This window comes from Gallus gallus, chromosome 11, assembly GCF_016699485.2.
Source record: "Gallus gallus isolate bGalGal1 chromosome 11, bGalGal1.mat.broiler.GRCg7b, whole genome shotgun sequence".
NCBI classification, from domain to species: Eukaryota; Metazoa; Chordata; class Aves; order Galliformes; family Phasianidae; genus Gallus; species Gallus gallus.
In genome coordinates, this window is record NC_052542.1 from 2,048,456 (window position 1) to 2,067,080 (window position 18,625).

Below are 18,625 nucleotides of genomic sequence, written 5' to 3' on the forward strand. Positions count from 1 at the left end.
CACCTACTGCAACTAAAAGCAGCAGCAGCTGGGAGCAGGGATGGCTCTGTATATCCTACACACAACAACCCACATCAGACACTCTGAGGTGCAAGTTGTAGCAAACGCCACAGAAGCTTCAGCTTTGAATGCTATTTGTCAGCCATAAAAATCAAAAGGATGAAAAACACAGAAGGATTTTTCTGCTATCAAAGAGCTAAAGAAAGCAGCGCGCTAGAATTCTAGCAGTAACAGAGACCAGTCAGTCCTCCAGATCTCACTGCAGCTTTCTGTTGCTGGTTCTGTAACCTGTTGATACAAAGGCTGCTGTAAATAAGTACTTTAGAAGTGGCTCACAGGTTTACAGTCTCAGCGTAGCCCAAATTCCAGCTTTTGCCTAACTGATCAACATTTAGTAGGAACTTGCATCCGTGCCTTTGCAGATCCCCAGGGGAAATAATCAATATTGAGTAAAAGACACTAGAAAAGCCAACAGTGCAGAAAAGCACTCCTCTCTCTAACTTGGAAAGTCCTTACTACAGCTATTAAAAAAGGAGAGAGAAGATGGTGATGCCAAAAGCACAAACTCGGCATCTTAGGAGCTCTGACCAAGTTCTGTTCGCATAAGTACACCACTTCTGGAAGGACACAAAGCTTCCCTGAGCCCTCCAACTAAAACAAAACAAAATAAAATAAAAGCACAGTGGTGCTGTTTATCTGTAATCTGCAACCACCACACAAAATTCAGAATTAGACCAACATCTGAGTAATTCTGGCACTCTATAGAAACAACAATTATCTGAGACTTCTTTTGACAGAGAAAAGTAAACCAGAAGCTCCAAGGCAGACATTTTACAAGCTTTAAGCAGTTCAACTTCAAAGCACTAGTGCACACAAAATTCCTTTCTGTAAATGCTCTGAAGTAAGCCCACATGGCAAGTTTTCCTGTAAATCAATGCCTTCCCTTCTATACTCACATTAGGACACAGCACTCATCTACACCACACAGATGGATGTGTCCAGACTTCAAACAAGACTGCACTCTAATTTCATGCAACTCCAGAGCACCAGCAGCACAGTTCTGCCATGTGCCATCTGATGATGCACCACAACCCAACGAGGCTTTTGTGTGAGCCTGCAACTCTAGAGGCTTCCCCTGTTCTCACCTGGTGGGACAATGCATTTGAACTAAACTCTTTTACTGCACACCTCAGAAGTGGGGACAAACAACAAGCCGGATGCTGAGGACTGTGCACCAGAAAATAAAATTTTTGTCTGTAGTTCTACCACAGGTCATTATCTGTCTACGATAAAAAAGCTTCATCTCTCCCTTGCAAAAAGGGGATGGCAGATTCGCTCAGAAGAGAAGCAGTGGTACAGTTCTTTGCCATCTTATCAGGAACAAAGGGTATTCCTACAGTCCAGATTGTGTAGGGAAATGGGAAAGCCTCTGCTACGACTCATGGCTCTCCCCACATTTTTCAGGCAGCAGCACCGGCATGAAAAGCAAGAGCACTGCAAGCCCCAGCTCCCCGCTTCCGCCTGCAGATTTGGGCAGTTCAGGTGTTATTGCTGGGAACTGCTGCCCTCTGCTGTCAGAGGAAACAGACACAGAGTATTCAATTCCAAAGGGGCTCACCCAGGCCCTCCTCAGTTTTGGTCTTAAAACTTTATAACTTACCTGTCCCTTTCTGCAGCTCATCCCAAGGGGACTTTTGCAAGCCAAACAGCCTACAGGGTGATTTAACTTAGCCCATCACCTTTGCTGCAGCTGTTAGAGTAGGAAGTGATTAACCATTAGTCCAGTGAAACACCTCTTAGAATCTGCACTCCTCTGTACAGGACTGTAAATGTCAGTTGGGAAATTGCCAGCAGATATCCTGCCACCAGCACACAATTCGGACTACATTGAAAGAATATGTGACTGTAATCGCTGAGTGGTGATATTCAGTTCTCTCCTTGCCTCAGCCCTGGCGGTGCCATCATTTCATACATTATCAAGCTGGGGAAGCCTAAGTGAATTTACAGGAATATTCTGAAGGTGATCAAAGGCTGTGGTCTGCATGTAAGGATACTCTGCAGCCCTCGGCAAAAAACCTGGTCTCATTTTCCTTGAGGTCTTTCTGTGCTCATGATTAAAAGTGTAAAGGAACAAGCAAGAACATACACCCTGCTTTACATGCATCAGCCTGTCAGCAGCAGGACAGCACGTGCTCTGCACAGAGCCTGCAGCAGAAGCCTCTGAACTGCCAACTCACCTGACTTCCTCACCAGCAAAGTCGAACACTTTGGTGATTGTGACTTTTCCTGAATCTTTTGGCTTCTCAGACTCTTTTGGTTTCCCCTGAAGCTTGTTCACACTCTTCACTTCTCCAGCCTGTGGAATATATGAAGGAGAAAGCAAAACAATGCATTTCTACACTCAAGCCAAATTCCACTTCTGAATGGCCAAGAACCCAACACAAACTTCAGGTATTGCTGTAATTTAGTCTGGTTGGTCAAAGCACATAACCCCCCCATCTCATTCTCAACTTCTCATTATAAGTCACAGCTCAGAGCCGAAACAAGAAAATAAACTAATTAAATATAGGAACTACCAAGGAAATAGTGCTGTGGTTCAGAGAGCAAGGAAAAGCCTGAAGTCTGTTTTCTCAAATCAAGCACAGCCAAAGCAATAAAAAAGGGTGGATTAAACAGAAATATATATATTTTTGCCCAGGAATACATAAAAACACAATCCATCAGCAGCAAAATATGGCTTATCTTTGTACAGAACTGGCAAGACACTAAGTTATTTGTGAATAATGGGTCTTAATTTGAGAGGGAAACAGTTTTCTTAAGCTATCTGTTAACAATGTCTACTTACCCAGGAGCAACGACACTGCAGTTACTACGATTTTTAACAGCATACACAAATCTCAGATCCCATTCCACAATCAAAGCAAAAACTTCAATTCTTGCTCAAAACCAACCCCATGCTACAGAGCCCTTCAAAAAACACCCCCAACTTTAAAAGTTGCCAAGAAGAGCTGAGGAACTGCATCCCCATAAGTCGCTCCAGACTACAGAAGAACTTTTAAAGACAATCACATTCTAGCAACCTGTGTTGCCCAGAAGACAACTTTCCTTCTCTCCTTCTCTCTGATCTACCTACAACCGCTCAGCTGTTTGCCCAGTAAGATCTGAGGTGGAGAGAAGCACGAGGCTTCAGATGAAAGGATGCTCCTTCTAAAAGCTGAAAGCAAAGATCACACAGTTATATTCATCCTCCAGCTTTCCAGTTGTAGAGAGAAGCAAAGAGAATTGCAGCCATATGTCACCAGTTCAAGAGTCAAGACTTCTGTTACAAAAGATTCTTCTGGTTGAGTCGTTGGAAAAAAAAACCTAATTCCAGCAAGAGAGGAATAACTGTGGCACCTCTCTGCTGTTTCCACACTTACACACGCAGACTCCATATTATTAGAGCAGTGACAGTGGCCCAAGAAGCCTTACAGAAAAGTTGTGCCCATGAGTGTAACTCAGCCCAAGCCTCATTTCTATGCATTTCACAAGGCAAATCCAAGACCAGGAAGAGACATTGCCAGCTGTTGATGGGACACCACAGGACACTGAGAAGCAGCTCCAGGAATCAGCCCTGCCAGACTGCAGACCTCCCCAGTGGGAAGGCAGTCAGCTGCCTGACCCATAGAGGGGCTCCAGGCTTACAGAATGGATGGGGAACAAGTGAATGTAGCCCTTCCATAGCTGTGCTGCATCTGCCACCCACACATTCCAGCTTCAGCCACCCGGTACCTTGTCAGCATGTGTTGCCTGTGTGGCCGCTGCTTTGGGCTTCTGTCCCACGTCGCTGAGGAAGCTGGCCCAAAGCGCATCCTCTTTCTTTTTTTCTTCTTCTTCCCGGTCTTTTTCGGACTGCTTTAAGTCATCCTCCTCATCTTCATTTTCCTGAGCTTTTCCTTCCTCTTTCTCATCGACCTCAAGCACGAGGCCTCTCCTCTTCTTCTTCTTCCTGCAAGCAGGCAGCAAGAAAACACGCAGAGATGTCAAAGGAACAGAGCTGACAGGTGAATGTGGTGCAGTGCCTCAGCGCTTCCTCCCCCAACTCCCCGCCGCTGAGGGCTTCAGGCACAGCACAGCTCAGGCCGGGGCTCTCGGCCTCTTAAACGCCGACTGCAAGCCACGAAGCACAGGGAAATGGGGCGCTCCCTCAGGCGGGCTCCCTACCTGCGGGTGGCCTGCCGGGGGCTGTTCCTGCTGCGGGTGGGCCTCGGACCGGCCGCCTCCTCCTCCTCTTCCCTCAGCAGCTCACTCTCGTCCTCCTCGCTGTACTCCGCACCTGCAAGCACAGCCGCTGAGCCCCGCGCCCTCCAGCCCCAGCCCCAGTCCCGCCGCATCCCCCCGGGCCGCCTCGCTCACCCGAGGGCACGTAATCCTCGTCTTCGGCCGAGCTGTAGCCGTCCCCCGCCTCCTCCTCACAGCCCGACATACCGCCGCCTCTCGCACGCGCGGCCGCCACCGCCACCAGAGCGTCGCCTCCGCCGGCCCAGAGCGCCCCCTACCGGAGAGGACCAACACCCGCGCCGTTAGCCGAGGGGGAAGCAACGACGAGAAGGCGGTGTCGTAGCTAGAGCGTCTCACTGCCGCCTGCCCACTTCCGCACCGCTCCCGGCACGCTTTGCGGCCGGCAGCCGTTCCCATGGTAGCCTGCTGCTGGTTGGCGGGTGGAACCGCCTGTCAGCGAGCGGCGCTTGCTATTGGTTGAAGCGGCGGGGGTCGGGCCGGCAGGCAGTCGAGGGGATGGAGGGCAGCGAGGCGGGCGGTGGGGGTCTGCTGCAGCAGATCCTCAGCCTCCGCCTGGTGCCCCGTGTCGGCAACGGCACCACCTATTCCAGCCCGCTTTCCACCTTCCCAGGTACGGCCTCTTCGCCCCGAGCCCCGTCTGCCCTTCCTGGGGCCCTCTCGGAGGGTTCCGGGCCCGGGCCGGCCCTGACCGCCGCTCTCCCCGCAGAGATGTGGTACGGCGTCTTCCTGTGGGCCCTCGTCTCCTCGCTCTCCTTCCACGTCCCCGCCGCCCTGCTCGCTCTCTTCACCCTCCGGCACCACAAGTACGGCAGGTTTATGTCCGTCAGCCTCCTGCTGATGGGCATCGTGGGACCCATCACCGCCGGCATCCTGACAAGTAGGAGGCGGCTGGGGGGGATATTTGGGCGGGCAGCTCTTGGGGAGCGGGGCAAGTCGGGGTGTCTGCCGCGAGGCCCCAGCAGAGCTTTCCCAATAGTTGGCTCAGTGGGTGTGTAGGCTGGATGGATGGGCTGAGGCCAATTGTACGAGCCTCAGCAGGACTGAGTGTTGCGCTCTGCACTTTGGTCACAATGTCCCCAGGCATTTCTGCAGGGTTGGGGCAGAGTGGCTAGAAAGCTGCACAGAGGGAAAAGGTCTGGGGGTGTGAGCTGACAGCTGCTGAACTGAGCCAGCGGTGTCCCAGGTGGGCACAGAGCCCAGCGGCATCCTGGTTTGTGGCAGCAGTGCAGGCAGCAGGAGGGGATTGTCTCTATATGGCACTGCTGGGGGCACGCCTCAGTGCTGTGTTTGGCGCTGGGCCTCTCAATGCAAGAAAGACATGGAGGCCTTGGAGCGTGTCCAGGGAAGGGAGCGGAGCTGTGAGGGGTCTGAGCACAGCGCTGTGGGAACGGCTGAGGGAATGGGATGGGTCAGTGTGGAGAAGAGGAGCTCAGGGGAGAGCTCATGGCTCTACAGCCCCTGACAGGAGGTTGTGGGGAGGGGGGTCAATCTCTGCTTCCAGGTAACAGCAATAGGGTGAGAGGTGGTGGCCTCAAGTTGTGCCAGAGGAAGTTCAGGTTGGATATTAGGAACAGTTCCTTCTCCAAAGGAGTGATGAGGCACTGGTACAGCTGCACAGGGAGGTGGTGTTCCTGGAGGTGTTCAAGAACCGTGGAGTTATGGCACTGAGAGACACAGTCAGTGAGCATGGTGAGGCTGGGGGAGGTTGGACTAGATGATCTTAGTGTTCTTTTCCAACCTTTATAATTCTGTGATCTGTGTTGTGATCTGCATGTGTTGCTTCCAGGCTGAGGTTTCTTGTGGGTCTGCCTCCACCCACTTGTCTGCAGAGCCTTCTCCCACGGAGCCCTGTGTTCCCTCTGGTTAAATCACTCCCTTTGTTCCTGTAGTGCAGCAGTACAGCTCTCGTTGCCATCACACAGTAATATTTCTGCTTTTCCTCTTCTCCACAGGTGCAGCTATTGCTGGAGTTTACAGAGCTGCTGGGAAAAAAATGATTCCCTTTGAAGCCCTCATTTTTGGAGTGGGTCAGACATTCTGTGTGGTGGTTGTTTCATTCCTACGGATTTTAGCCACTCTCTAGCTTTCCTTCAGATGCTGGTGATTGAAAATGGAAGGGAACCAAAGCATCTGCAGCATGCCTGGTGTCTGTGAAGCCAGTAATGAGGGAGCACAACTTGGATGGTGCCTTGGCGCGTGTTTCCTCCCCAGTACAAAGCTGCATGAAGGCTGCTCCTGCCTCAGGCTGGCGGCAGGGCTCCCTGACTGTGATAGGCAGGATTCTCATTGCAGAGCCTACCCAAAGGGCTGCATGCCACAGGCATGGTGGACAGCATCCTTTCTGTAACTTATCTTGCTTATATACCAATCATGACATCCAGGTTCATTCTCCTCCAGCACTGCTGAAGCTGTGTCACCAGCCCTGAGTGAGCACTAGCATCTAGGCTCTGGTGCTGGCTGCTTGCTGACCACAGCACGCCACTAAATGGGGCTGCAGTCTGCTTCAGAAATTGAGATGAAAATCATTAATTTCGTTACGTTTTTGTAACGCTAAGTGCCAAGTGAAACTTTGTTGTCCTGGAGGATAGGAAGAGGGCTCTGGCAGAGACTTACCGACCTCTTGCAGGTGACAAATTGTAGCAAGAGAGTAACTGAACTGCTGGGGGGTGAGATCGTGGCTGCAGGCGGTGTGGTGTGTTCAGAGCTCACCTAAGTCTGTGACCTCTTCTGCTTTGCAGTGAGCCCAAATCTCTTTTAATGTGATTCTTTCTTTTTCTTTTTTTCTTTTAATGAGAAAATTCCTTTATTGTTTTCTTTTCTGGCCCCGTCTTCCTCATGGCAGGTCATGGTCATAGTGAGACTGGGGAGCAGCAAAAGGAAAAACCATTTTAAATGGGTGAAAGTGCAAAATTGTGGCTGAGAGCTGTGATTATGAGCACTGAGGCATGGGAAATCATCAGCATAAAAATGATTGTGGTCTTTATGAATTTCATTGCAGTGAAACTCTTCCGAAGCTGTACCTCCTGCACAGGAGCTGCACCCTGCTGCTCACAGCAGAGCTTCTGGGGTGCATGAGTGTGTGCATTTGCTTTGAAGGAGACCCGTGGTGTTGAACTCCTCACTCTCCTTTTACTTGTTGAACGTAGGTGTGTGACTGAGCATCTTTGCAGGTACGCAGACACCATAGTTGGCATATGTAGAACTCAGCACTCTGCCTTGGTGACCATGTGAGTGAGAACCTGCTGGCTTTTGGGGACATATAGGCAATGTGTTGTGTTTTAAACACCCAGCCCATGGCACCTGAGAGACTCCCACCTCTGTCAGCACTGAGCTGTGCAAAAATAACCCCAGACCAACTCCTTCTGGCCGTGCTACCGTCTCTCCTAATGCGTTCATTTGGTTTAAATGATATTTAACTAATTCTGAGCTCTGCCCTCTCTTCCAGAGGTGTGCTGTGCAGTCAGGGCTCTCAGGTCTGCTTTCTGGGCTGGGTGCTGGGTCCCACAGGGAAGCTGGCGCTGAATGCTGAGGATTTGGCTGGGTGACACGGCATGTCTATTAGCAGCTGACAGTCCTCTAGAGGAAGGCACCATCTGTGTCCAGCCTCCAGGCCATGCTTCCCACCTGTGTGGTGACAGAAATCCTTTGCTTTCCAGACCAGCTTACCTCTTGTATCAAATTTCTGTAAGGCCACAAACATGGTGGCCCCTGTCCTGAAACAACCCCGATCAAGGTCCTGTGCTGATCACGAAAGCAATTCTCTCACTGTGCTAAGACGTCTCTTGAACGGCCCTTTGCCAGCAGATGGAGAGAGTTGTTTTTAAGGAGTTTTTAATGAAATTGCTCTAAAATGCAGCCCATTTCAATCCAGGGCATGCAACTGTGAGTTTTAGTTTAATGTGAATCCTTCTCCTTAGGTGGGCAAGGTTCAAACTGTTAGTAAATGCCACTTTAAGACTGCCTGATGGGTGCTGAGCACAAGCCTTCTGTGTGTCATGTGCTGTGCTGCTTGTAGAGGACCAGTCTGGGAGAAAGTTGGGCCTCTCCCTCTGTATCTTTCCCCCCTCCCCAAACCAAAATCAGGAATAATGATCTGTTTAGATATAGGATGTTTCCTTTATCTCCATCTGGAGTGAGGAAAACAGAGGAATCCGTGGAGTTTTCATCAGGTGTCTGTCAGCTTTGCTTGGGCAGAAGGATTTAGGAAGGCTGGAATTCAGAAACGCTGAGAGCTGTTGCAGCGGGCTGGAAATAAACCCTGGGACTGCCTGGGAGAAGAGCAGTTCCTGCTGTACTGCAGTGTAACCTTGTCAAAAGCTGTAAACAACCTCCAAAAATGGAAATGCTGAGGTGTCCTGGGTGGGCAGGGCTGTGAGCCCTGTCCAGACAGCCCTTCTGGCCCAAGAAACATCACTGCTTGAGCAGGGACTCACCTCCAAGCTTCCTGTGTGCTGCTCTGCTTGGGTACAGCCCTGACTTTGTGTCTCGTTAGCAAGTGCAGCTGTCATGAACAAATCTTTGTATGATAGAAAGCTATGTGAATTTTATTTTTCTACTGACACTTCTAATCCTGGTGGCGATGATCAGTAAATGCTGTGATGATCGAGGTGAATGGAGTTGTACATTTCTTCCGAGAGGGAATGTGGGGCAACAAGGATACCAGCGTGGGGCTTTTGGAAACCATGCTCACCTTTGCCATGTGCAGGGCAGGTTTTGCCACCTTGGGACCATCTGCCCCCAAAAATGCCCCTGTTTTGTCAGGTTACATGGTCTTTAGGCCCCCCAGCCCCATTGCAGCTCCGTGGGCTGGTTCCTGGCTGGGGAATGTGGCATTTCCCAAGGCTGTCCCCTTGACACCCTGAGGTGTACCCTGAAGGGCACAGCTCAGCCTGGGAGCCTGTACCACGCCTGCACAGTTCCAGCAAACCTGGCTGGCCGTACAGGTAGCACTGGTGTTATTTTGTATCTGTAATAAGCTCCCAGGACCAAAATCAGCCATACAAGCTTTTCTAACAGCAGAGCAGCTGCGTGCTTTGGGCATGGCTGTGAACCCCACACATTTGGTACTGCCCCAAACCCCCCTGAATCGCTCAAATGCAGCCTGAAAAAATCACATGGCAGGGGTGCGGGAGGCTTTATTGGCAGTAAAAGGTCAGAACATTCTCCTGGTTTCCTCTGATCAGGATGACTGGGGGTCTCAGGTCCTGTGAGAGCGTCTCGAGCCAGGCCATGTAGAGGGAGCTGGGGCAGCGCTCCTTCCTGCCAATGGGCAGCGTGCTGCGGCCACAGACGGGGCTGTGTCAGGACGCATCTCCTGGCACCAGCTCACAGATCTTTCCCTAAAAACAGGGAACCACCGCCTCCTCCCCCTGGGGCCGGACCCCTTCCTTGGTGCCTTCCCCCTGGGTGAAGCAGTGCTGCCCCATCCCACCAGCTGTGGGGTGTCCAGAACCTGAAGGGACCATTCCTGCCCTACAAGGAACAGGACTGGGGATGCTGACACCTACATGGCGATGAGCGCCGCATCCCGCGAGTAATCCAGCAGAATCTCATTGAGCCTCACTTGTCGGAGCGACTGCGGAGTGGGTGGTGAAGGTTTAGGAGACCAAAAACAAACATTCCTGACTTAAAAGAAAGAGGCTCCCTGCAGGCTGCCCCAGCGCTACCTTGGCTCTGTGCCTGTGCACCTCCTCATCAGAGATCTTCCAGGGACAGCCGTGCCGCAGCTCATTCACCGCCGCCTCATCCTTGAAGCCGTCGTTCAGCCGGAAGGGCGCAATCAGCTCATCAAACCTCCTGATGCTGCAAGGCAAGGACACCGCGCTGGGACAGGGCACGGTGTGCTCCCCATCCTGCTGCAAGGGACTGGGAGCTGCTTGGCTGGAAGCGGGGATCTGTGCTGTGCACAGCGCTGTGGCTCAGGCAGGACTGCGGGGCCATGGGGTTGTGTTTACTGCTCCGGCCGGGGCTGCTGGTTGATGTCAGGCAGGATGTGGACCTCATGGAAGCCCAGGCGGAATTTGCTCAGCAGGGACACGATCCTGCCGCAGAGAGAGGGACAGTTCCCAGCACTCAGCAACCAGCTGCTGAGCCGGGGCACCCGCGCACGTTTTGCACTGGCACGTACGCCTTCCTCTCCTCGTCCATCCTGTTGATCTGCCCACCAACAAACACCCGGACCTTGCATTTTCCCCAGCGCTTCTTGCGCCCGAGGAGGTAGGGGATGAGCAGTGTGAGCCCTGCAGGACACAGCCACAGGACATTTTTAGTGCTCTGCCATCCTCCTGTGCTGTGGTGCTGCAGCACGAGGCAGGGCCTACCTCCATCATCAAAGAGCCAGTAAATGTCGATGGTTTTCTTGCCCTGCTGGCTTTGGAAGATGGTGCTCGCCTGCTGCTCGGGGTCTGCTGTGAGGAGAAATGCAGACATCAGCACAGCACCGTCCCACAGCACCACTGTTACAGCGGCAAACAGAACCGTGTTTCCGTTTGTGCCCTGTGCACAAACCCAGCTCCCCAGAGTGGATCCCGAGGCTGGAGGAGGCTCTGGGCATCCCTAATGAGCACTGACCAATGCCGGTGCTGGGTGCTGCTCTGCTGCCGGCGCCATTCCCATCAGGATGCTCTGCTGCCCCAAATGCAGGGTTAACTGCAGAGGGAGAGGAGCACGGGCACGTCCTGCCCTGGTTTCAGGGTACCGATCCCCATCACAAGGATGGTCCCCACCACTGCATATCTGCAGCACTTACTGTGGGCTTGTGGAACTCGGGAAACATTTAGCCCTTCCCGCAGCCGCAGCAGGCACACGCCATGCTTGAAATCAAAGGCATCACTGGAAGGAGGGAGGAGGCAGCTGACGGCAGTGGTCCCCCCTCAGGCTCCCCTGAGATGGGGACACAACAGCATGACACCACTGCCTGGCTCAGAGAGGCACACGGAGCCACCAGGTGTCGGCACAGCGCGTACTGCAGGATGCCCACGTAATCCTCCAGGCTCTGTGGCGCTGCTGCCTGCCAGTCCCTCTTGTAGCCCAGTGTGACAATGTTGGGTCTCATCTTCCCCAAGCCAGCGGCCTTCAGGAAAAGCAATGGGAGCAACGGATTCCTGCATGAGGTACTCGCCTGGCTGGCACTGTTTGCCCCAAGCAGAGGCTGCAATGGTCAGCTTGGCCCCACCTGCAGCAGCATCTGGACGCCGCTCCTCAGGTCTTCAGCGAGCACGTTGGTGTAGAAGGCCTTGATCTTCCTCTTGAGGAGCCACCTGGTGTGGCCATCCGATGCCTGCCGGGCCTCGAGCACCTTCTGCTTGCTGGGGCCCTGCGGGAGCAGGGAGGGAGCACGGCACATTGGCCGGGTGGCCACTGTCCCTGTCCCCATCCCAGTGCTCTGGGCACCAAAGGACTCCAGCTCCCTTCACCCCAGCTATTGGCAGAACCTGGATTTAAGCACGGCATGCATGCGGAGTTGCTGTTGCGCTGAAAAATGGCAGATTTTGGTTTATCAGCCTCAACTCCACTGGTTTCCCAGTGACATGTACTGGTTACAGTGACACTGGTGCTCTACCACCTGTGCACCACTGCTTACCCAAGATAGGGAACCAAAGGAGCACAACGTGGCCTGATTTTTTCCTACTTTGGGATGCCCACAGGGAGCAGAACCCAGCTGCAGGGCACCCTGCAGCCACACTCACGATCAGCACGTTGCCGCAGATCATCAGGCTGAGGTTCTTGGTGAAGGTGCCCACAAAGTCCACCAGTGCTGGGCGGAAGTTGGGCGGCCCGGTCAGGACCAGGCACTGCGGCCTGATGGGAAGGAGAGGACAGAGTCTGAGGAGCAGCCTTGCCATGTGGCAGAGAGGATGTGGGGTTTGGGGTGCAGCCAGTCCCCTCTGTGATTCACCAGTACTGAGGCCGCAGCCATGGGCACAATCCCATCTTGGCTTTGTGGGGGACCAGCTCTGTTCCCCTCCCTCTCAGCTCCAATCTGAGCCCCCTTACCTGTAGTTCTTGATGTGCTCGTCCACCTCGCTGAGCCCTACCGAGTAGCTCAGTGCCAGGTTGTAGGAGCTGGCTTGCATGGAGGAGCCCCAGTTGACGTCTGCGTGGAGGGGATGGATGGGTAATGGGTACAAACAACTCTGGGGGGTGGGGCCCCTCCAGAGTTGTTTGTGCCCACTGGGGATGTGGGACCCTCTCCAGAGCCACCACACACCTGGTTTCTTGTAGAGGACATAGCCCAGGAGGAAGATGACGATGCCAAGGGCGATGAGGGCTGCCCACCAGGTCAGCAGGAACATGATGACCACTGAGATTGTGGCACCGAAGAGCGCAGCCCACTTGCTGTAATACCGAAAGGAGGGTCGCCAGCCTGCACACAAACACAGACAGCAGCTGCTGCCGGCTCCCCTCACCCCACAGCCAGGATGGGGCTGGGGCTGGGGCCGGGGCTGGCACCCACCTGGGGAGTTGGTGATGGAAGCATGGAAGCAGCTGAAGTTGATGAGCGCATAGGAGCAGAGGAAGAAGTTGGAGATGATGGGGGCAATGGCATTGAGCTCGGCTGCAGGAGGAGGACAGGGCAGAGCGTCAGCGGTGCGTCAGGACCGAGCCATCCAGGCACGGCTGGAGGCACCCACCGATGAGGATGAAGCCAATGGCTATCGCATAGGTGAGCATGTAGCCACGGATAGGCTCGCTGTTCTTCCCGTAGCCCTTCCCAAAGAAGCCTATGAGAGGGTAGAGCTGGTCCTTGCAGAGGCACTGTGGGGAGAAATGGGGAGAGGTGCAGGGATGTCCCGACCTGTTACCTGGGGACAGAGACAGGGAGTGGGACAGAGACCAGTGCTCACCTGGAAGACCTTGGGGGCTGAGACGAGGCAGGCCAGTGCTGAGGAGAGGGTGGCACCAAAGATCCCAGCTGTGATGAGGGGACCGAATCCCGACACCATGCTCATGCTCTGCCCAAAACCCAGCAGTCAGGACACTGTGCTGCCAGCACATCACCTTACCCTAAAGAATTTCCAGCCCCCATCCCACCACTTTCACTGCTTCCATTAACATTATCCAGGTGGTGACATTCAGCCACATCTGAAACCCGAGCAGAAAGAGCTCTCCTGACACATCCCCATTACAGAGTCTGAATCCCCAGGCACACCTGGTAGTAGTTGCTGAGCCCATATCGGCAGCTCTGCCGCTGGGCACAGTCGGTGAAGTTCCAGCCATAGCTGCAGCCCAGTCCCTCGCAGCCTGGTGAGCCCACTGCAACGCTGTCATTCAGGCTGCCCGAGGCATCCCGAAGCACGCAGGCACCTGTGGGGCACGGCTATGTGCACGCTTTGCTCCTGCACCAGCCCCAAAGACACGGGCACTGCTCCTGCTGCCCACCACCCCGCTTCATGGGGGGCTCAGCCTGCCACGCTCACCTATCGTAGCCGACAGCACCAGGTAGGACACCGTGGTCCAGAAGATGGCCATCAAGGTGCCCTTGGGGATGGCCAGAGCAGGGTCCTGTCCAAAGGGGTTGCAGGGAGATGCACAGCTGCTTCCCAGGGGCCCCCCGCGATGGTTTTGTGCCATCTGAATTTCGTGGGCCCCCACTTCCCCGTCCTGAGAAGTAACAGCTCAGGGAGGGCTGGCGAAAACCTACCTTCAGGTCACCAGAGATGTTGGCTCCGGCCAAGATGCCAGTTGCAGATGGGAAGAAAATGGAGAACAAACCAAAGAAGGAACCCTCGGGTCCGCGCCAGTCGGGCACGAAGTTCTGGGCAAAAATGTCAGCTGAGGAGGAAGCAGAGAAGCATCCCCATCCACCCGGTGCTCCCACCACCTCTTCCAGCTCCAACACTGCAGCGCTGGATGCAGGTGAACTGCTGCCAGAACACAATCCCAGCTCTCATCACTCACGTCATAGCCTCGTCCCATGGTGAACCCACCTCTGTAGCTGAAGAAGCCCTTTGCTTGCTTCTCGGCACTGGCCGGGATTACCGTCCCCACCAGGTAGTTTATGAAGGACACCAGGATGACCAAGAAGAACAGGATCTGGGCCTGGGGGGACAGAGAAGGGCAGGTGGCTTGGCCGGGCTGCAGGCCGGGTCGCTGCGGGAGGGTGCGGTACCTTTGCCTCCCACTCCATCCCAGCCAGTGAGATGCCCAGCAGCACAGTGACAGTGAGCACCCCGATGATGCGGATGTCGTTGGTGGGGTCCACGATCAGAGAGTTGTGCTCCTGGGGAAGGGGCACCGTCACCCACCAGGAAACAGAATTCCCTCAGCCAACCGCCGCCACATCCGCGAGTTGGAGGAGCTGGCGGCTGATGATCGGCGGTGCGGCGTTAACGCAGATATTGATAATGAGCTCTGCTTGGGCAGGAGGGGGTGCAGATGGGTTCAGGAGGTGCAGGGCCACGTCCTCACCTGCAGCAGATCCCGCACGGTTTCAGCAAAGCCCACCGTGTGCATGGCCACGGCCACCGCGTTGGCGAAGGCAAAGATGAGGCCGATGGAGCCGCCCAGCTCCGGTCCCAGGCTCCTCGAGATGAGGAAGTAGGTGCCCCCTGCGGCACAGAAACCCCACAGAGAAGGTTTGGGGGCAGTCGCCCCAGGAGTGCCGCGAGAGACCCGGCAGGGACACCCTACCTGACTTCACTTTGCCGTTGGTAGAAATGGCAGAGATGGACAGCCCAGTGATGGTGGTCACAGTCACAGACATCAGGATGATGAGCCACGTCAGGGCTGCGGGAGAGGACGGATGGCACCCACCGGGCCGGGCACTGCTGGCAGCCCCCTCGGCCTCCTCCCCATGCCTGCTGCCATCATCCCCCATGGGCACCCACCAATTCCCGCCTGGGCTGTGATCCAGGGCAGGCGCAGGTAGAGGATCACACCCCAGATGTTCAGCATGCAGCGGATCTGCAGGGCAACGGGAACACGGCCATGAGTGCGGGCAGGCGCCTCGGGACAGGCAGGGCCGTGCCGGGTCTGCTGGCCTCCAGCTAACAACGGGGCACCAGGGAGGGACGGGGAACAGCTCCATGTGGGCAGAGTTGTGAAAAACAGAACTACAGGTGCTGGAAAGAACCTCTATGGTCATCCAGTCCAACTGTCAACCCATGAGTGCTAAACCAAAGAACGACAAAGCCATTAAGGCTGGGAAGGACCTCCAGATCCAACCCCACCCCCACCATGCCCACTGCCCACGTCCCTCAGTGCCACATCCCCACGGCTCCGGGACACCTATGGGGATGGGGACTCCCTCTCTTCTGGAGCAGAAATCGTTCCCACCTGAACCTCCCCTGGCACAATGTGAGGCCATCACCGCTCATCTCATAGATACACCGGGAAAAACGTAACGATGTTATGATTCACCAGCGGGACGTGGGGCACTCACCATCACACCCTTCACCCACCCGAAGCGAACAGGCTCTGCCGCAGGGGCGCTGCTTGGCTCGCCAGACCCCTCTTCAGCGTCGGGGAGGCCGTTGCTGCACTGGGGGTCAGGCAGCGGCACGCGGAGATGGCCGGGGTCGGGCTGCAGAACGGAGGGATGGGGCTGAGCGCAGAGCCACCCCAGCAGAGCGTGGCCAGCAGTCCCTGCACCAGGGCCATACCTTGAGGATGGAGTGGAGGTCCGCCAGCGACGGCCTTCCCCGTCCGGCCTCACCCACCCCCCTGCTGTTGGCGTAGTGCTCGTAGGCGGGCACCACATCGACCGTGTTGTAGCCGAAGGTCCTGGTGCAGAGCGAGCTGCCCGAGAGCTGCGTGCCCTCACAGCCCGCCGCCTCCTCGGCGCCCAGCAGCGTGCTGATGGTGAAGCGGCCGCTGCAGCGTGGCAGGGGCTCGGCACACGGCAGCTCAGCCATGGTGGCTGCACGGGTCCTACCTGTAGTGCTGGGGTCGGGGATTTATACCCGGCAGAGCCAAGCACGGCCCCACAGCGCCTGGGGGTATCCGAGTGGCTGGAACCACCCCGAGCTGGTCAGGGGGAAAAAATAGCTGGAGGGGGTATCAAAACTGCTGTTATCAGCATCAGTGGCTGCCAGTGCCCGATCGCGGCACTGATAACGGATTTGAGATTAAGTCCCAAGGACAGAGCAGCAGAGAAACGCGGCGGTTTTCCATAACAAATCTGGGTGGGAACTGAATGTTCCCAGGCGGGGGCCGGAGGTGAGCTCAGCGCTGCGCTCCTCTGCCCCCTCCCTGCGGCGCTGCCCCGGCAGATCCCTCAAACCGCGGCTGCACCGCCGCCAGAGGAGCTGAGCTGTGCCGGGAGCTGAACCCACAGGAGAGGGGAACCGGGAGCCTGGGGGTGGCGGAGACCCCCGCCCCAAACAGAGGGATGGGTGGCTTTCACACAGGGCTCAGTGTCACGCATGCACTTAAATGCACAGCAGATAACATCGTGGAAGACGGCTAACAGGGCAGGTAATAACATTTGAGGGCAATGCTGCAGCCCATTGCAAATTCAGCCCACTCGCTTTGCAAGTTAATGGAAAATTGGGGTTGTCCAACCACTGCCTCTGGTGGCCCTTTGCACCCACACAAACATTTCTACCCGCTCCCTGAGGACTCACTCTGCTCCCCATGCACGGCCATACAGCCATCAGTTTCCACCAACACAAACAGCACTGCACCGATCCCTTGAAGCAACAGCTTTATTTTAGAACCTCATCATCCACCAGAAAACACCGACTTGCCTCAGATGGCACAAATCAGAGCCTCCCCGAGGCCAGGCGCAGCAGCACGATGCTCCGGGAGAGGCACGGAGGCTCCAGGAGGCGAGCGAAGGAAGTGGTATGATGCAACCCTGGTGTAGTGAAATAGCCGGATAGTAGGAAGCGCTTGCCGTCGGCCTGATTCACAACACCAGCTGCAGCAACAATACCCGGCCATCCTGCGGCGTCACAGGGGCTGCAGGCAGACGAGGAACGCTCTGTGCCTGTTGTGGCCATTACACATGTCAAACCAACCTTAATCCGGTAGGTGGAGAACAGCTCAGCGCTCCACAGGTGGATTCTTTTAAAGGCTGTCAAAGTAGAGATCCCTGCAGGCCTTTAGGGAAGCTTTAACAGCCCCATTTCCCTCCTCGGAGGGAGCCCAGCACCCCAGCACGGTGCTGCCCTGAGTGGGACTGGGACGGAGCCCTCACCTGCAGGAAAGGAACCTGCAAAGAGAAGAGAGATGGTTATCACCGCTCCCACCTTGCTGCACCCCGTCTCCCCCATCTGACCTCCATCCCACAAAGGACAGATGCCAGCACACAGACAGAGCTGCAGGGTTGCAGGCAAAGCGCTGTGGTTCACTGAAGCCTGGGGCTGCTGGGGACAGACAGCGGTGTGCTTGCTGGCACATGTTCAGTTTCCGCAGAAGGAAATCAGCAAATGACCCTAAATTCACTTTACACGAAGGGAGCAAAGCCACATCCTCATCATAGCAGGCTGGGAATCAGCAGCCACCAGCACTGCCCACTGTGAGGTGGCCAAGCAGCTGCTCACACCAACGGAGGAGCTGGAACCATCAGGGTGAAGAGAGCCCCCAAGAGCAGAGCAGCCTGCACTCCGGGCCATCGCTCAGCCCCACTGGGACATGAATGACAGCAGCCTGGGAGAGGGCACGGGGAAACTCTGCTCACAGTAATTACATGTAGGAAATCAAGGTCGCTCTCGATGGCCTGACATTACAAAGGGAGCGCTCCTCCTGTTAGAACAGTGGCAATGCCTTCCAACAGGCTGCTCCAAACAATGCATCAATTCATAACATCCCCAAAACCCCTTTGGGCAGGTGACACAGAAAGCCAAGGTGGACGCTGCCCAGTAACAAAGTCAGGGCAGGAAGGCACTGAGGTTACAAACTCTGTAGCCAAACGCCTGGTGGCCGGACACAGGAGAGAGCAAGAGCAGGTTGGGTTGCTCTTTCCAGAAGAACAAGTCTGGAAGAACAAAGCTGGAAGGCGTGGGGTGGGGAGAAACAGTGGCATCTGGAAGACCACGGGGTGCTATCTGCAGCAAAGCATCGTACGTGCATCAGCAGTAAGCCCGGTGTGCAGGGGAGGAGAGCCAGGTGGCTGCAGCCAGGCTGGGATGCAGAGCTGGAGCACAGGAGGACGGTGTGCTGCAAGTCACCACCTGCACAGACATAAGAAAGCACAGGGCAATCAGTAGCTAAATACTTCAATTATCCACAGTACCTCTGTCCATCCCTCAGCACCTCCTGAGCACGGAGCAGTGCTGGGCCTTAACTTGCAGCACGGATCCCAGGGCTTTGGGTCCCTGTGGCTGACTTCCTGGGGCAGCACAGCACAAAGGGGGTCTTCCTGGCCTTCAGAACAAAGCATGGAACAATTCAGCAGCTG

The 18,625-nt window shown here is 55.3% G+C and overlaps 3 protein-coding genes and 1 non-coding gene across 9 annotated transcripts in view; 1 reads left to right on the forward strand and 3 right to left on the reverse strand.

Moving 5' to 3' along the window:
• Positions 1-4,502, reverse strand: part of CFDP1 (craniofacial development protein 1) — a 50,873-nt gene extending 46,371 nt beyond the window's left edge. Inside the window, exons 1-4 of the mRNA NM_001001189.2 lie at positions 4,396-4,502; positions 4,204-4,315; positions 3,772-3,988; positions 2,238-2,356 (exon numbers count right to left, since the gene is read on the reverse strand). Coding sequence (NP_001001189.2) covers positions 2,238-2,356; positions 3,772-3,988; positions 4,204-4,315; positions 4,396-4,465 — 518 coding nt within the window. The 5' untranslated portion in view covers positions 4,466-4,502. The remainder of the gene's footprint in view (positions 1-2,237; positions 2,357-3,771; positions 3,989-4,203; positions 4,316-4,395) is intronic.
• Positions 4,503-4,759: 257 nt separating this feature from the next.
• TMEM170A (transmembrane protein 170A) lies at positions 4,760-8,893 on the forward strand. The gene is made up of 3 exons (NM_001080880.3): positions 4,760-4,891; positions 4,988-5,158; positions 6,234-8,893. The coding sequence occupies exons 1-3, from the start codon at positions 4,777-4,779 to the stop codon at positions 6,362-6,364; spliced, it is 417 nt and encodes a 138-aa protein (NP_001074349.3). The 5' UTR covers positions 4,760-4,776; the 3' UTR covers positions 6,365-8,893.
• Positions 8,894-9,398: 505 nt separating this feature from the next.
• On the reverse strand, positions 9,399-16,153 carry SLC12A3 (solute carrier family 12 member 3). 6 transcript variants are annotated; one of them, XM_004944134.5, is made up of 26 exons: positions 15,885-16,153; positions 15,665-15,805; positions 15,111-15,186; positions 14,914-15,009; positions 14,692-14,831; positions 14,393-14,503; positions 14,211-14,322; positions 13,925-14,055; positions 13,701-13,785; positions 13,433-13,587; positions 13,128-13,235; positions 12,915-13,038; positions 12,737-12,838; positions 12,491-12,646; positions 12,277-12,376; positions 11,970-12,081; positions 11,456-11,596; positions 11,247-11,353; positions 11,030-11,112; positions 10,852-10,929; positions 10,602-10,685; positions 10,409-10,520; positions 10,236-10,322; positions 9,948-10,083; positions 9,789-9,856; positions 9,399-9,558 (listed from the first exon to the last, which is right to left on the reverse strand). In XM_004944134.5, exons 1-26 carry the CDS (start codon positions 16,134-16,136, stop codon positions 9,417-9,419), a joined length of 3,039 nt encoding a protein of 1,012 aa, XP_004944191.2. In that variant the 5' UTR covers positions 16,137-16,153; the 3' UTR covers positions 9,399-9,416. The 6 variants fall into 6 exon arrangements, with proteins under 6 accessions (XP_004944191.2, XP_414059.5, XP_015134721.2 ...); XM_414059.8 differs by having other exon boundaries at positions 10,602-10,688; XM_015279235.4 differs by lacking the exon at positions 12,737-12,838 and having other exon boundaries at positions 10,602-10,688.
• Positions 16,154-17,070: 917 nt separating this feature from the next.
• Positions 17,071-17,153, reverse strand: MIR138-2 (microRNA 138-2). Its single transcript, NR_031452.1, has one exon. It is a non-coding gene; the product is annotated as a microRNA 138-2 (primary transcript).
• Positions 17,154-18,625: the final 1,472 nt, after the last annotated feature.

Bases quoted from the DNA above. Each gene is read 5' to 3' on its own strand.
- TMEM170A (NM_001080880.3), top strand. From the start codon at position 4,777: ATGGAGGGCAGCGAGGCGGGCGGTGGGGGTCTGCTGCAGCAGATCCTC. The intron at 4,892-4,987 runs GTACGGCCTCTT...CTCTCCCCGCAG, and splicing joins CCCGCTTTCCACCTTCCCAG to AGATGTGGTACGGCGTCTTC. The intron at 5,159-6,233 runs GTAGGAGGCGGC...TCTTCTCCACAG, and splicing joins CACCGCCGGCATCCTGACAA to GTGCAGCTATTGCTGGAGTT.
- SLC12A3 (XM_414059.8), bottom strand. From the start codon at position 16,136: ATGGCTGAGCTGCCGTGTGCCGAGCCCCTGCCACGCTGCAGCGGCCGC. The intron at 15,806-15,884 runs GTATGGCCCTGG...TCCGTTCTGCAG, and splicing joins ACCTCCACTCCATCCTCAAG to CCCGACCCCGGCCATCTCCG. The intron at 12,839-12,914 runs GTGGGTGCCTCC...CTCCTCCTGCAG, and splicing joins CATTGGCTTCATCCTCATCG to CCGAGCTCAATGCCATTGCC.